At 44.4% G+C, this 16,189-nt stretch overlaps 1 protein-coding gene across 2 annotated transcripts in view; it reads left to right on the forward strand.

The window, feature by feature from the left end:
- Positions 1 to 638: 638 nt before the first annotated feature.
- The window catches only part of CCDC50 (coiled-coil domain containing 50), a 75,070-nt gene continuing 59,519 nt past the window's right edge, over positions 639 to 16,189 (forward strand). The window contains exons 1-2 of one of the 2 annotated variants that reach the window (XM_086944634.1): positions 639 to 779; positions 14,342 to 14,404. In XM_086944634.1, the coding sequence (XP_086800760.1) occupies positions 734 to 779; positions 14,342 to 14,404 (109 nt within the window). In that variant the 5' untranslated portion in view covers positions 639 to 733. The remainder of the gene's footprint in view (positions 780 to 14,341; positions 14,405 to 16,189) is intronic. The other variant, XM_086944633.1, reaches the window with a different exon arrangement.

The following is a 16,189-nucleotide window of genomic DNA, read 5'->3' on the forward strand; positions in this document are numbered from 1 at the left end:
AAAACCCATAAACAATTCTAAAAGCACTAACTCTAATGGTGCGAGACCTATTGCATTTCCAATGCTTGTTGAAATTGCGTCAGCAGGTTGAGGGTGAGACGCCGGGGCATTCCCAGCACCATTCCCATACCTCGAACCCCCCGCCGCCCCCTGACCCCGCGCGCCCCACTTTCGCCCGCGGTTTCCGGTCTGGTTACATTGTGGTCAATGCGGGCTGTGGACACAAAAGAAGGACGAGGAGGCGCTCCTGGCACCATGGGGGCGGGGCGGGGGCTGTCCGACGGCGAAGAACGGCAAGAAACATATAAGAAAATGTGAAAAATCCCATACCGTGTCAGTACTCTCCTCTAATTCACAAAATAGAGTACTAATTATTATCTTAAAATTTGTGCTGAAATATATATTTATTTCTATACTAAAGGTCATTCTTCAATGATTATAATATTCTCGTCACCTGTATGGGTCTATGCTTCAAGCTATTGCCAGTTCTGCCCGGTAGGAGCCCCCCTGCCTCGGAATAGTGCTGTTCCGTAGCACACTCCGAGATGGCGGCCGCGTATGACACGCCCCGCCGCTCTCCCCTCCCTGGGGGCGGGTGCCTCGTCTGTTTTCTTTAGTAGTAATTGATTAACCGCAGGGGGAGGGTTGGGGAGTGCTGGGGCGGGGAGGGCGTCTGTCCTGCCCTGTGTGTGCCGAGCCGAGGGTTCGAGGGACAGACAGACAGACAGACGAGATGGAGCCGAGCATCGACCAGCAGCGGCTGCCGGGAGTCAGGGAAGGTGAGACCCCCCTCCCCAGTGAGCTATGTACCCTCTCCTGCACCCCAAGCCCTGTACTGCAGCCCCACTCTGCCCCCCCCCCCCCCCCGCCTGGAGGGGAGGGCTCTTTAATGTCTGTGGTGCACCCCCCCATACCTAGCCTTGGACCCTTCTACAGACGCCCCCACACCCCTCCTGACCTTTTCACACCCACAGCCTGCTGGGGGCAGGTAAAGGTAGAGCACCCCCCTTCCTGCACCCCCATGACTCATTGCTTCATACAGGGTAGTCTCCCATGTCTACACTGTCCCATTGGTGCCTTGTTTCTTACAGCAGCGCCTGCCAGTGTCAGGCCAACTACAGACCCCGTGACCAACTGACCACCCTTCCCTTCTCCACCTCTACTTGTCCACCCTCCTCCCAGCCTCACCCTGTCACACCTGGTGGCTTCAGGGATCAAGCAACCTGCACATCCCATGTCCAACCAACCACTCTTCCCTCCTCCACCTCTATTTGTGCACCCTCCTCCCAGCCTCACCTGATGGCACCACCCTTCTCTGCTCCACCATCCCCTCTACTTGTGCACCCTCCTCCCAGCCTCACTCCACCAAACCTGGTGACTCCTGGGGTCAAGCAAGCTGCACACCCCCTGTCCAACCGTCCACTCCTTCACCATCACATCTGCTTGTGCACCCTCTCCTTTCAACCTCACCCCACCACACCTGGTGACTCCAGGGGTCAAGCAAGCTGCACCCCCCTGTCCCCTACCACACTCCTTGTCACCACCAGCACACCCTCCCTCTTTACTGGTGCATCTACCTGGGGCTCTTGGTGTAAAAGAAGAGGGATGCCATGATCTACCCTTGCACCCTGCCCTCCACCCCACCCTTGATTCATTGCATCTGGCATCCAAGAAAGGCTACTGACGGCTTCGCCTTCCCTCCCAACTCATCGGACCTTCTCCAATAAGAGAAGAATAGACTTCCATGGTCCACCTTTGACCTGTCCTCCTCCCTTCCCAGACCCACAACATCTGATGGGGCTCTGAGACCAGGAAAGGCTGAAGACCCCATGTAAGGCCTCCCAATGCCTCAGATTTCCCGGTACAGTTCCAGTGTTCAGTGGCCTGCTCCTGTGTCTCTAAACTTTTCACAACTTTATTTATGCAGTTTTATATAGTGCCAGACAGACCCAAAATGATATCAGAGTGCGCTACGTAGAACCGTCTCTACCATGCGAGTAGCGTAGAAAAGAATAACTGCACGATTTAGGGCATGCAAGAATCTTTTCTACGGGAGCATCGGTTTAAAACAAGAAACTTCCACATGATCCAATTCCAGCTGAAAATAAGGCACTTTATATATGAGGTTCTGTACTGACTTACAAACTGCGAGCCAGAGGTAAATCAAATGTTGGTATGGACAGGAGGAGGGCAGAACTGATATCAGTCTGGTTGAACTTCGGGATGGAAGGAGCCACAGCATGGCTGTCTCAAAGCAGCCATCTCTAATGTTAAACATCCATTGCTAAAACGCACATACCCCAAGGTGGTGGGACTCTAGCTCCTGCAGGCTGTAGTTAGTTAGCCGATCGTTCCCAAAGTCTACAGCAAACTGTGTCTTGCACACAGGCAGGACCCACCTCAACTATTTAGAATATGCCCAGGCATCGCAAAATCACCTTGGTTTAAAACTGTAACATTCAAAAGAATGTTAAAGGTCCAGTGTCGCGCTGTTTGTATGTACTTTCTTCAGATCTGGTTAAACCAATAAAGATAAACTGAATATTTTACAAAAAATACAATTCTAACCTGTGTGGTAGCAACCCTCGTTGTTTTTGCAGAAACCCTGTGTGTTGTGGTCTCTGTTTGGGTTTCTCTCGGTCGTTTTATCTTCCTCTGTACGTTTGATGTGTGCTCACCCAGTTTGTGTGCACCATGCAAAAGCCAAGTTAATAGCTTTGTTGAAGCTTGACATGAGAGATGTGTCCCACAACAAAGCATCTCTGTTCATGTTTTTCTTTCTCTTTTTTTTCCCTCGCCCCTTCTAGTCTCCTAGACTTATTTCTGGATGCTTTTCAAAGGCATATAAAAAAAACTCAGTTGTTTGTGCAGATAATTTTTATTTTTATTTCAGACCTGTGTAACATAGGGAGCACCCTCATGGTTAAAGGTTGTTCCTGCCTTTGTCTGAGGGTTATTTCAGTCTGGGGACTTGTGTGGCATTTGTTCGAAGTGTGATCCATACTATGGGGTGCAGACTCGAATTCGTGTCAGCTCTAATGCATAATAAGACAGCCTCTAAATTCTCATATTTGATTGTTCCGAGCATTGCAATAGTTGCTTAGTTAGTTTCCTATTTGCTCATTTTCTTTCCGAACCTAAATGTTATACTTACCTTTAAACTGGCCATTACTGTGTGTCTATGATTTTCAAAAAAAGTTCCCCACTAAAGGTGGGCGTGGGGCTGAAATACCTGCAAGATGGACCTGGTTAAAAACACAAAGCAAGTATAAAAAAAAAGTTTATTTTGGGAGTGGAAAGCCATAGTGAAAAATTAAAAGATTGCCATAAGGTAAAATCGTGAAGGGATCTTTGTGTCTCGAGAAGGTGGGCCATGTACTTGAGAAGGCCAGTTCACCCATTGCTGCTCCGCTGCAGGTTGACGAAGGCGATCATCCTCTCAAGTGGTGACTCATTCTATATTGGATTTGAAGGTGTCGCCCTGTTCATTAGGACATTTGATGTTGATAGAAATCTATGTTTTGGTTAATTATGTCCTCCCAGCCGACCACCCAAACCTCCATGGTTTTGAGGGGCCTAGATTGACTCCTGTTTTGGGTTCAGTGATCTCCCCACACACACACACTTTTTCTGTTTTGAAAGCCATATATTTAACTGACTTGTTTTGACGTACAAGGGATTGATTACTTGTACATCACAGTGACCATTCCAAGCGTGGACTTGGACTCTTAGTATTGGCTTGCGGTTAGTAGTGCAGGGTGCACTAGCGCATATCTAGAGAGCGGATTCTGTCGGCTTTGGTTTGTTAGTTATGATGTTCACATTTGTTTAGTTTAATGACATATCTGGGGTGTTGTTTAGTTTAATGACCTATCCGGGGTGTTGTTGCACAATCTCTATCTGGCTACCTTAGCAGTGGAATTGGGAAAATTATCAGTCGATTGTGTCATGTTTGGTGTATTAGTAGATATAAGAATATCTCAGTTAATAGCAGGTTTATGGTTTGCTTTAGAAGTGGCTGGGTAGTTTAGTGTGACGGTAAAGTGCTTTTTATGTTGGGAGAGTTCTGTTGGTGTGGGTACGATGAGTGTGCTAAAGGACTCGTGCTTTTCCAGAATTGGGTGGTCTGTTGTCCATTGTACAGCCGGAGTAAGGCGTTCTCTATCGGCCCTTCACAGTCCCAACAGGTGAGTTTGACATAGTGTTTTGCACATGAACTGGTGGTGTATGCTTATGCTAGATTTATCAGTGTTTCTGTGTGTTACTATGTTTAGTGACATTGTTGTTGCTTTGGCAGGTTTATATGAAGTCATTGTATTGTTATGTTGTATTTGGGGGAGTGAAAAGATTCTTTTTAATATGTGCTGGGCATGAACATTTGAATGTGTGTCTACAGCAATGGGACCTCTCAATAGTGTTGAGTGGAGCTTTCTGTTTGGAATCTTAAAGCTGAATATTAAATATCTGACGTATATAGAGTGCAGGTAGATGGGGCATTTTCTAGTGTGCTGATTGTGAGCATTTGAGGTGTTTCTTGGGTTATGGTGATTTGCATACCCTAAATCTGTACGTGTGATGTTCAGGAGAACTTCCAAGTGGGTGGGGTGCATATGTCCACCTTGTAGGAAAGAGCATACTATGCAGAACAGGGTACAGAATGATGGTCTGGCCTGACTGGACGCACCACTCAACTGCATACACTCTCTCTCAGCTTCACTAAGGCGCTGCTTCCTTTCCATCTTTACTGAGCACTTACTTAACAGTAAATGGTGACATGGCCTCATGCTTGATGTACAGCGTTCGTCAAGGTCTGAGGTCCAGTAAATGGTGACATGGACCTCATGCTTGGTGTACAGCGTTCTTCGAGGTCTGAGGTCCAGTAAACAATGACATGGACCTCATGCTTGGTGTATAAGGTTCTTCGATGTCTAAGGCAGAGTAGATAATGACATGGCCTCAGGCTTGGTGTACAGCATTCTTCGAGGTCTGAGGTCCAGTGAATAATGACATGGGCTTCATGCTTAGTGTAGAGGGTTCGTCAAGGTCTCAGGTCCCGTAAATAATGGCATGGACCTCATGCTTGCTGTAGAGGGTTCTTTCGAGGTCTGAGGTCCAGTAAATAATGACATGGACCTCATGCTTGATGTACAGCGTTCTTCGAGGTCTGAGGTCCAGTAAATAATGGCATGGACCTCATGCTTGCTGTAGAAGGTTCTTCGAGGTCTGAGGTCCAGTAAATAATGACATGGACCTCATGCTTGCTGTAGAAGGTTCTTCGAGGTCTGAGGTCCAGTAAATAATGGCATGGACCTCATGCTTGCTGTAGAGGGTTTTTTCGAGGTCTGAGGTCCAGTAAATAATGACATGGACCTCATGCTTGATGTACAGCGTTCTTCGAGGTCTGAGGTCCAGTAAATAATGGAATGGACCTCATGCTTGCTGTAGAGGGTTCTTCGAGGTCTGAGGTCCAGTAATTAATGGCATGGACCTCATGTTTGCTGTAGAGCGTTCTTGGAGGTCTGAGGTCCAGTAAATAATGACATGGACCTCATGCTTGGTGTACAGCGGTCTTCAAGGTCTGAGGTCCAGTAAATAATGACATGGACCTCATGCTTGATGTACAGCGTTCTTCGAGGTCTGAGGTCCAGTGAATAAGGACATGGGCCTCATGCTTGCTGTAGAGCGTTCTTGGAGGTCTGAGGTCCAGTAAATAATGACATGGACCTCATGCTTGGTGTACAGCGGTCTTCAAGGTCTGAGGTCCAGTAAATAATGACATGGACCTCATGCTTGATGTACAGCGTTCTTCGAGGTCTGAGGTCCAGTGAATAAGGACATGGGCTTCATGCTTGGTGTACAGCGTTCTTCGAGTTCTGAGGTCCAGTAAATAATGACATGGACCTCATGCTTGGTGTACAGCGGTCTTCAAGGTCTGAGGTCCAGTAAATAATGACATGGGCCTCATGCTTGATGTACAGCGTTCTTCGAGGTCTGAGGTCCAGTGAATAAGGACATGGGCTTCATGCTTGGTGTACAGCGTTCTTCGAGGTCTGAGGTCCAGTGAATAAGGACATGGACCTCATGCTTGGTGTACAGAGTTCTTCGAGGTCTTGATTATTATAAACGCCTATGTGGTTCATTCACCAAAACAGCCTACTTCCAAGAAGTTCTTTTGAAATGTGATGAGCCCAATATGGTCCTCACAAAATTCCTTTGGGGGGAAAAAGCACTAGCTGTTCAAGAATATTTTTGGGGTTCGAAGAGTCCAATACTTTTGATGTTTGTATAAATGCCACTTGAGATATGTGAAAAACTGTTATTTTTTAAAAACATTTTTTCACAGCATGCCGCAATATTTAATATTTTTAATTCTTTTGGTGCTTTAAATATTTAATATCTATCTGCATTGGAATCCTGCTAAACAATTACAAGAATCCTTTATTTTGTAAATTTTGCTAAATACAGAGAAACGTATATGCTGAGTTATGGTCACTATCACTGTATTTGAGGTTTTGTGTTTTTTCTTTAAAATAAAGTGCATAAAATCCAAATAATTTATGCTTTTGATGTGTAGAGAGAGTGGCCAAACCTGCTTTAAGGTTCACCAGTAATCCATTGCCATTGGGAACCCTTTTCCTCTAGACACTACCTGTTCTTTGAGCACAGGGCAGTCTCCCGACTTTGTCCACAAAGCATGTGTTCACTCTTATTGGAGATAAAGAAAGTTCCTCTGTAATTAAAGGCCTAAACATTTGGTTTTGACAAGGCTTGTTTAGGCAGCGATGGAAAATGGTTTTTGTAAATAAAATCTGCTTGATGTAATTCACCCAACTGCATGCTTCTAATAATATGCACGGAATTACTAACATATAATAAGAGAATGTACAATACGTGAAATGTGCACAATGCACAATAGTTTGATTTTCATCGTCCAAAATAAAGCGAATAATGCTAACTGAATGTTGGTTTGCCTTTCTAACTGCAGAAAAATAAATGACAAAAGAAAAGCTTTATTCTTTGTGAAAGTATAGTGTAGGTTTTTAGAAATAATTCTGTTTTGCTAAAATAATGTAGGCCTTAGAATTGTTAGAGGATGCGCTCCTGGCCTTCAAATGTTACAATTGCTTCCTTAGAGTATAGAAATTTAGCCTGTTTCTAAAAAATCTTTTAGATTTCTTTCCTGTCTAGGCCAAGGTTGTAGGTGACATGAATGTAATTATTTCAGTGTTTAAATACATTTGTAGCCAGGTTCTTTACTCTTCCGGTCTTGGAGGTTATACAATATTTAAACAGAGTGTTCAGAAAATAGTAGTAAAGTCACTGTCAGAAGACTCTCACCATCGTGAATAATTGCTGAAGAGCGAGAATGCAACATATTAACGGAAGAAAGGAAGTAGGGTACTATAAAGATTCCTGTGGGAAAGTGTTTCTTGGCTCGTTCACAAGATTGGTGACCTGACCCTGCTTTCGTGGTATGCTGAATGCTGTGTTAATTTCTGATTCTCTGGCTGGCAAAACCTGCTAAACCTAAGACTTTCCAAGAGACTTTGCACATTATCGGCTGGTGATGCTGCTCTTGCTGTACACTAACGTCCTTGGGGTTAGCTTTTCATACTAAATCCACGCTGTGCCTTAGTATCTCATTTCTGTTCAAGTGAACTGCGTTTCGCTGATGTTTTTCTCCCTCTCCCACTGCTACACCTGATATTATGATGTCTTCATAAATGAACTGTTATGATTATTGTGAATCTAATGTGTATTTTTATGAACCAAATAATGACATTCTTATTTGACCATTCATATTATGATATAACAAAACTATTAGAAAAGAATATATTTTGTCTTTATTACTAAGTTACTTATTTATTTGGACATGTTTACAATGACTGTTTAGCGTATTTCTTCATCGTAGGTCCTCGTGGAGAAATAGCATTCCGTCTTTCATTGTTTAGTCCCTTTCAACTCTACCAAAGGTTTATCGGAGGACCTTTGGTATTGTTAACTGAGTGATAATGACTTTTGGGCCTGTCATTGGTTACGTTTCCGATTATTGTATAGTGGTTGGTGTGGATAAGTGAGCTAACAAAAACCCCTCAACACTTCCGCTGCATCAGCAGTCACTGTGTCCTTTGAGATCACACGTTCTGAAATCATCCTATTTTGTCGTTCATTTTTTTTTGTGGTTGTCGTGGTTTGTGCAAGTGTATTGTTTTTTTTACTGACACTTCGATTTCAAGCGCTGAGAAGCTGCACTTGTCTGACCGCATCCTGTCCCTGTTGGCGGTGGAAGTCGCTGTTCGGATCACCCACTAACCGACTTCTGGTGAAGGCTGTTAAAAGGGTCCTGCTTTATTGACCCGTTGATGTCTTTTGTGGCGACGTGAGCGTATGTACAATTATGTATTGTGACTTCTTGTTTTTTTCCCCCTCTTTTAATTGGCTACGGTTTAGGAAATGTCCTATCAATGTAAGGTAGAGTGTTGGATAGTTACTTAGAGCAGAGCATTTCTGCAGTGACCGATGCAAAAGTGGATCTTTCATTGTCATCCGGTGCAACAATACTTTAGTCCAGGTTTGTCCTTTGGCAGTCTGTCCCATGGTGCGTTCGTTGGGCTGCTGTGACCCACAAAGCTAGTGTCCCGAGGGCCGCCCTAGTGTAATATACAGGCACTGACCCTGTGCTGTGCTCTTTCCTGATCTACAGCCAAAATACCAAGTGTCATATTGTTGCTTAATTTAAGGCCCCCGACTGCAAGATTTGTGGCTTCTGAAGCGGCGCTTTGCAATGGGGAGTTGTTGCCTGGAATTGTCTCCTGTTGACTGCGTGGTTGCAGCGTAATGCTGAAGCCCTGCTCCTGTGGTGTTTAAATGCCAACTTTTCATTATCACTTTTCTATACCATTTTTGCTTGTAGTTCGAGTCACTGTTTGCTGGCGCGAGTGCCCGGACTCACTCTTTGGGGCCATGAGACCCCGGAGTCACTGTTTGGGGGCACGAGACTCTTGAGTCACGGTTTCGGGGTGCAAGTGCCTGGATTCACGGTTTCAGGGCGTGAGTTTCCCAGAGTCCGTCAGGAGCCACGGTTTGGGGGCACAAGACCCTGGACTCACAGTTTGGGGGCGTGCGTGCTCAGAGCCACTGTTTGGGGGTGCAAGTGCCCGGAGCCACTGTTTGCCCCACCTTAAAATGCTCTTCTTTTTACACCAAAAACCATCAATGAGCTCTATGGAGGGGAGGAGACCGAACTGATCCTCTACAGCCTGACTCCAGACAAGTGGCTTTCAGTAACTCTTGAAGACCACAGAGAAGGTGGGCCGAATGGTGGGCACTGCCGTGATCAAGTTGCACATTCACAGTTGCCCCACTATACTGCCCCTGTGTTTTGTAAAACCCAAAGGAGAGCTTGCTTGAGCAAGTATAGTTCTTACAATCATATTTATAACACCATGTTGGTTCTTCAGTCACTTGTCTGCATCCAGATGGTGTTGACATTTGATTCCAAAGTGACACGTTGGCTTGAGAGGAAGGGCAGGAGATCTTTTAAAAAAAAATATTATCCCGGATATAGTTCTTGGAAATGCAGAGGTTGGTGATTAAGAAAGAGCAACCTGTATGACTTCCTATAGAGCCAAACCATAGATGCGGCACTCTCCCAGTGAAGTGGTTGAATGACTCATGGTTGGCAAGTCTGGAAACACTTGTTCCTCAAGGAATCCCTGTCCTTTGATGAACAGAGGCGGTAGTGTGGGTGGAACAGGTCTGCTGTTGTAAGAGAAGCTGAGATGAAATCAAATAATATCATTGTCTTTATCCGCTTTTTAATTATTTATCTCTTCTTCATACCCCTAACCAAATAGGGCATTATTCTTCCACAGCTTACATCACCCAGTTGGTGCCTTCTCTTGAAAAGCTCTTTGATGGTTTGCCTTCTCTCTAGACTTGGTCTTGGATCCTAAGTGTTTTGTTACCGCCGTCATGGCTGTCTGCAGACTGTCCATCGGTTTCCTCCACATTCCTCGTCCGTGCTCTTTTCGATGTGCTTCTCTGTGGCCCACCAGGTATCTGGTGGTCTGCAGAGTGATGGCAAATACATTGTGAATTTGTGACTGGAGTGGGTAGCTGGTAAGAGCGAAAGCAGACTGATAGTTCCTGTAGTGTTTTTTGAAAAGTTATGAGTTTTTCCCTAAATTATAGCAGTTTGGAGCTGTGCTGCAGGTGCAGTTATGCATTTCCAGATCCTCTGTTCATAGATAGAGAAGGTATGTTGCCTTGTTTGTTTGCACTTCTTCATCCGCAGTCTGGCTGCCGGCGCCCAAGAGCCAAACGAAGGACGAGTTGTCAACAGATAGGCAGGTGCGTCCGTCATTGGATTGGCCCCATTAGACTCCAGCCTAACCTTATTCAGAGCTGGTGTCCTGATGTTCCCTCCTTAGGAGAAACGTAACTAAGTCATTCTGTGTTTTTCCTGTGGAGTGCACACTGTGTACCTTTCACATTTGTAGCTGGTATGTACTTATAAAAGTGAGTTGACAGTTTTCATTTGAAAACCCAACATTTGAACCATATTGCTTGTAGCGTTGTCCACTGTGGGCAAAGTTCTCTGAATGCGCAAACTGATCCCTGTGAGTGGCACAAATTCAATGTATGGTTTTTATATCTGCTTTTGATGATACGCGGTATTCAATTTTCTCACCGCTCCTTCTGTATATGATTATGAAGAAGGCGCTAGAATCGTGAACTCTGCTCTTCACTAATTGGCCTATAAGGTCTTAGAAGGGCAACTGGCTATTTTCAGCTCATCCAGCCATTAACCTTCCTCAGATGCTCATTGTGCCTGGTTGGCGGCAATGCTCGCCCAACCTGATAGAGCATGGGTAATGGTGTCATGAGATGGAACAAGGGTATAATTATTCTCCTGGAGTACAAGCTTGTATTTTATCGTCCGCACGGGCACTTTGCGAATCACTCTTGATTTGTGAGCCCGGCAGAGCTCGCCACGATGAGATGAGATTTGGCCCTGCCTTTCTGACAGTTTATATTTCATGAGTCTGAGGCAGGAGTGACAGCTCCTGTCGCTTGATGCATTGATGGGAACAGATGAGTTTGGCATGTCTGTAAAGACTGTTACAAACAACACCTCCCAGCCATTACTCACTCACTATCCGCCACTTATCACAGCTTGCCAAAGGCGCTGTAACGCGCCGCTTACAAGGTGAAGCTGGAAAGGTCACCCAAGCAATCTCTTTTCAATTGAGAATTTGCTGCATAAGCCACTTGGGCATCAGAGCAACTCATCTCCCCACAGGAACAGTGACTCAGAAGCCGAGCTCTTATTTGTATAATACAAGGTGCTTAAGGCGACCAAGATAGTAATAGGCCGCTCATAGAGCAGGGTTGGAGTTTCTTTCCATTCATGTGCTCAGTGTCTTGCAGTGAAATACATAGGACCGGTTTGTGTACCGGTGGGGAGAAAATGCTCCCTAAGACAATTGGGTGAAGATGTTACACGGGACCACGTGTGATCTAATGAGTGCTAGTGTTTGGTGACGGAGATCATTCTGCCATCATGTCAGACCCAGGCCATGAGCTTGGTAGTGTCAGTTTGGCCACAGACTATGACCCATTGCCCAATTCAGGTGAAGTCCCCATTCTGTGTTCTTTCATCCCTTATCCTGTTTTTTGCTTTATTTTTCTTGTCGCTGTCTGCTCCCCCTCCTCTTCTGATCTGCTGCTTATTTTTTTCACATTTTTTTTTCTTCTTCTCTAGGCTCTAGTTCTCCATTGTTTTCTGTATGGAGCACAAACACGTTTGACCTTCTTGTTTTCTGGCATCTTTAACTTTTTTATTTTGCCCACCTACTTGTTGCTCCGGCAACACTTGTCTGCTTCCCCTTCCTGCTGCACTCTTCCCACCTAGGGTTGGTGGGGTGCTTGTATCTTCTACCAAACAGCTTTCACCACCTTAGAATCACAATTTAATAAAGACTTTTTGCTAGCAAGAGCCAGAAAAAATTAAATTGAAAATATGGCAAACCTAAACATTGCTGTAATATGTATGCAATACAATTGTTATATCTATCTATAAAAAAACGAATGTATGTCTGTTTGTTCTTTATGCATTACTAAACCATTCATCCGATCGCCATGAAACTTTGGGAAGTTGTTAAGTACACTTGCGCGAAGGTTTCGGGCAAAAAAGAAAAATGTGTTAAATATCGGCCCCCCAGGGCCCTCATAATCTTTCCAATACTGAACGTTTACAGTTTCTGGTGCGACTCGCTTTTGCAATGACCATCAACAAAGCACAAGCACAATCGCTGCAAGTGTGTGGACTAGATTTGGAGAATCCGTGCTTCTCACATGGACAACTGTATGTGGCCAGCTCACGCGTCAGAAAACCTTCTGATTTATTTGTGTACGCACCAGACGGAAAAACAAAAAATACTGTGTATCCGCAAGCACTCAAATAAATAAACAACACTTTAAAATGTTTTCCATATTAAAATTAATAAGTTTCAATAAAAATTACACAATGTAAATTGAATGTTAACATAACAAGTCTCCTTAAATTTCCTTTCTTCTGAGATCGCAGCGACGGGTAAGCTAGTTTAATAAAAAAAAAAGAAAACCCATTCAGTGATGTGACTGTTTAGCTAGTTATTTTTGTCAATAACGAGCCGCGCAGCTCCTCCATGCGCCTTTTTTGTGTTATTGGTTCTGACGGCAACACGAAGAAACCACACCTAGCCAAGACCTTTAACCGAAAGCAGCTACAGTGCCACTTAAAAACTTTATAGCAGCATTTGGAAAATAAATCCCCTGAAGCTGGGTAGCCAAAGTACAGGCAAAATAAATAGCCGGTATTTAATGGTAAAGCACACTTTGAACCAGCTTTGTCACTGAAGGGAACGGAACTATTTGTCAATGGATGTGAACAGTGTGCAAAGGCTTTGTGCAGAGACTCCGAGCGAGGGGAGCCTATGGTCTCAGTGGGATGTCTTGGTGGTCCATCAGTGGCGTAGTGAAACTTGAGAGGACCCCCTTGCAAAGTACATGGAGGACAGTGGTGGGCCTGGAGTTTGGGACCCTGCGGGCTACGGGACTATTGCTACGCCACTATGGCCAATGTTTTAAGCAACAAAGTGATTTCTAGTTTAACTGACCATTTTATCAAGCCTGCTTACCAAAAGCCCCTCCATCTTTGTTTATATTATGTATTTATTTTTTTGGAAAAACGGCAGCGGAGCAAGACAGCTGAAGCTGTCACAGAGGCTAGGCCTAAACCTTACACTTTCCCCTCTATCCATATTTATGTTACAGTTCCATAGCTTGTTATTCTCTTGGCGTTCGCGTTATCCACATACTCCAATTTCAGCTACCAACGCGATTGTACCAGAATATATACCTGTTTCAAATGCAACCCTCCACTTGTTAATGGGATCGCTCTGCTCCAGGGCGGAGCATGCTGGGGGGAGGGGGGGGGGGGAGTTTAAGGGGGTGGCCAGTTGAAGTCCCAGTGACATACATACACTTTTACTTTTTACTTATAACTTCATACTAGAGGTTCAGTTAATCATCTCTTCCAGAAGTCTAAATATAATGCACTTTCTAAAGTTTTTAACATTTGACAAAGCTCTGCATGAGTGAAACTGAACAGCGATTTGTAATTTTTCTAGCTCTGTGGGTTATGATTAGGACTTGCAGTTTTCTGGTTTTTATTTTTTAACATTTCTGTCTGTATTTATCAATAGTTATGTTCTACAATTTGTATCTGTATTTATCCATATTTATTATGGGTTTTGTGAAAAAAAAATTAAGCTGAAACTGGTATATTTCCACATTTACTTAACCGACGAATATGCACTCCTGCTTGCATGCCTGCCAGGTGTTAGTGATGTGAACACCAGAAGATGCTAAATCATTGCACTTCTATCAAAATATGCAAACTTCAGTATCGGCCATGTGCATATCTAGTGCTGTTAAAACCTCTTTACTAAAAGTCCTTTCTTTTGTTAACCCCCTTACCTATCCGTCCACACAGCTATTGGCCTGGCAGTCATGGCAAAGAGCATTTAGAATCACTCAAAAAACAACCCTATTTCTATATTTATCAACATTTAATAATAAATACAGACAAGAAAATGCATGGTTCTCTGTCTGTATTTGTGTGTAAAACTCAGTAAAAACGGAGGACAGGGAGCTTTTATGGTCCAGCTACTTGCGCTCTACAGTAAGAGTTGGCACATAGCCTCATTGGTGTGGGCAGGAGAGGCTTGTATCACTGATGCTCTGCACTATCAAAGGTGACTCTTACAACCGCCTCTTGTTGTCTCCTCTGCAGTTGTCCGGGACTTTGCTGTCTTGGAGGACCACAGCTTGGCGCACAATCTGCAGGAGCAGGAAAGTGAGTACCTGGGTCACGTGACTGGCTTATTTTGGGTGTGTCTGGCACCTCTATGTTTTGGGCAAACACTGGCGTGGAAATCTGTCTGCAAACCTTGCAAATGATGTGGCTGCTCCGCAGTTTAGGCAGTGACGGCATGCAAAGAGCTAAACGTGGCGCGTATGTAAATGCGCACATGTCTCATCTTTGTTTCACTCATTATGTTTGTTTGTTTTTAGTAACTAAATACAGGATTTTAAAGTGTAGCCCTAGAAACCCTTCAAAAATGGTTTAAATAAATTTACATTCGACTACTTCATCTTTAAATCTGACACTTGCCCGGCAGCTGGAGTAGAGGCATGCTCTTCAGAAGGTGGACCGCGCTAGATGTGCCCAGCAAAACTGCATCATCCGACCCACCACCGCTTCCATGCCCGGGGCCAATAGAATGCCGCAGTTCAGTTGCACCAGAGCCTGCCTTATAATTCAGGATTTACTACATTTGCCACCGTTTGCTCCATAATGTGCAGAGTGAAAGTAAGAACCTTGAGTTTTTAGCTGAAATAGATCAAAAATTAAAAAAGACCCTAGACGCAACGTTGAATTGGCCCCATCTAGTAACCGATGCTGTGTCAGTTCTTAAACTTGTAGTAATGGGGCGACGCTCAGCCCAGATAGTATTGATGTGTTAAAAATCATGGTACAGTGAAGTAACACTTCACAGAGCAGGGTCTATGATTTCACCCAAGCTCATTTTTTTCATATCGCATAATATAGTCATGTTTTTTGTATAATTTAGTCATCCACGGCCACATGTCAAGTGACCCTGATTATGTCAAATCTTTCTATGGGAACTCAGACATATAGGCAAGCCAGGTTTTATGTATTTCAAATTCTCATATAGTGCCTTACCACCACCAGGACGCATTGAGGAGCTCTATATTCAAGAATAATCCTGTATTTAAAAATACAATATCTAAAATCTGTAACCCTTATTTGGAAGCACAGGCAAAACCAAAAGGGATGTTAGGAATGCGAGGGGAGGAAAACAATGTGTCAAAGAAAGATCCATAGAATGTTCTTCTGGCTGTTTGAAGAATGGCTGTCGACTATATGTTATGTGTTATGTTAACTATTTGCTGATTGGGAGGGTTGATATGTGCTGCTGCTGTTTAGCTGGCTCTTCCTGCCTGGCCCAGGCACCGCCTTCCACCTCTGAACAAAATCCCCTTACTTTGTCTCTCTTCCAGGTAGGAAGGAGGTGCTTAACTGCACATTGCTGACCGCACACCTGAGTCACCACACACTGCGCACTGCTTGAGTTATTTTTGCTTTTATAGTCTGAGTTGCCACGCAGTGCCTCCTTTGAATGAAGAATTACATGTCTGTGTTCTGTGATGCCCTCTGAAACAGAGGGTAGAGTATTGACGCCACCGATGGTGAATTGTGTTGGCCAGTGGAGACGCGTGTTGGCTAGAGTGGTGCACATCTGCAGGTTACTTATGATGTGATGACCGTTCAATGGGGAGTCCCCTTCTCATCCCAGGTGGGTGGAGCTTTGGAGAAAGCGGCATGGGCTATGTGTTTGCACTCTCTCTATGAACATCGGCTCAACTCTACAATATTGCTTTGTGACCGGGATCAGGAGTAGCACAAATGAAATAATTTAATCGGTAGTCCTATCCAGCAATAGACCTTCCAGATAATTGAATATCTGAGGATCTTGGGGAATCCTATGCTTTTTTTAATCTAAGCTACAGCTTCCTGTTCATTCCTACAGTGTTTGACTTTCAGCCGCGTGCAACC

This window comes from Lissotriton vulgaris, chromosome 11, assembly GCF_964263255.1.
Source record: "Lissotriton vulgaris chromosome 11, aLisVul1.2, whole genome shotgun sequence".
Lineage (NCBI taxonomy): Eukaryota > Metazoa > Chordata > Amphibia > Caudata > Salamandridae > Lissotriton > Lissotriton vulgaris.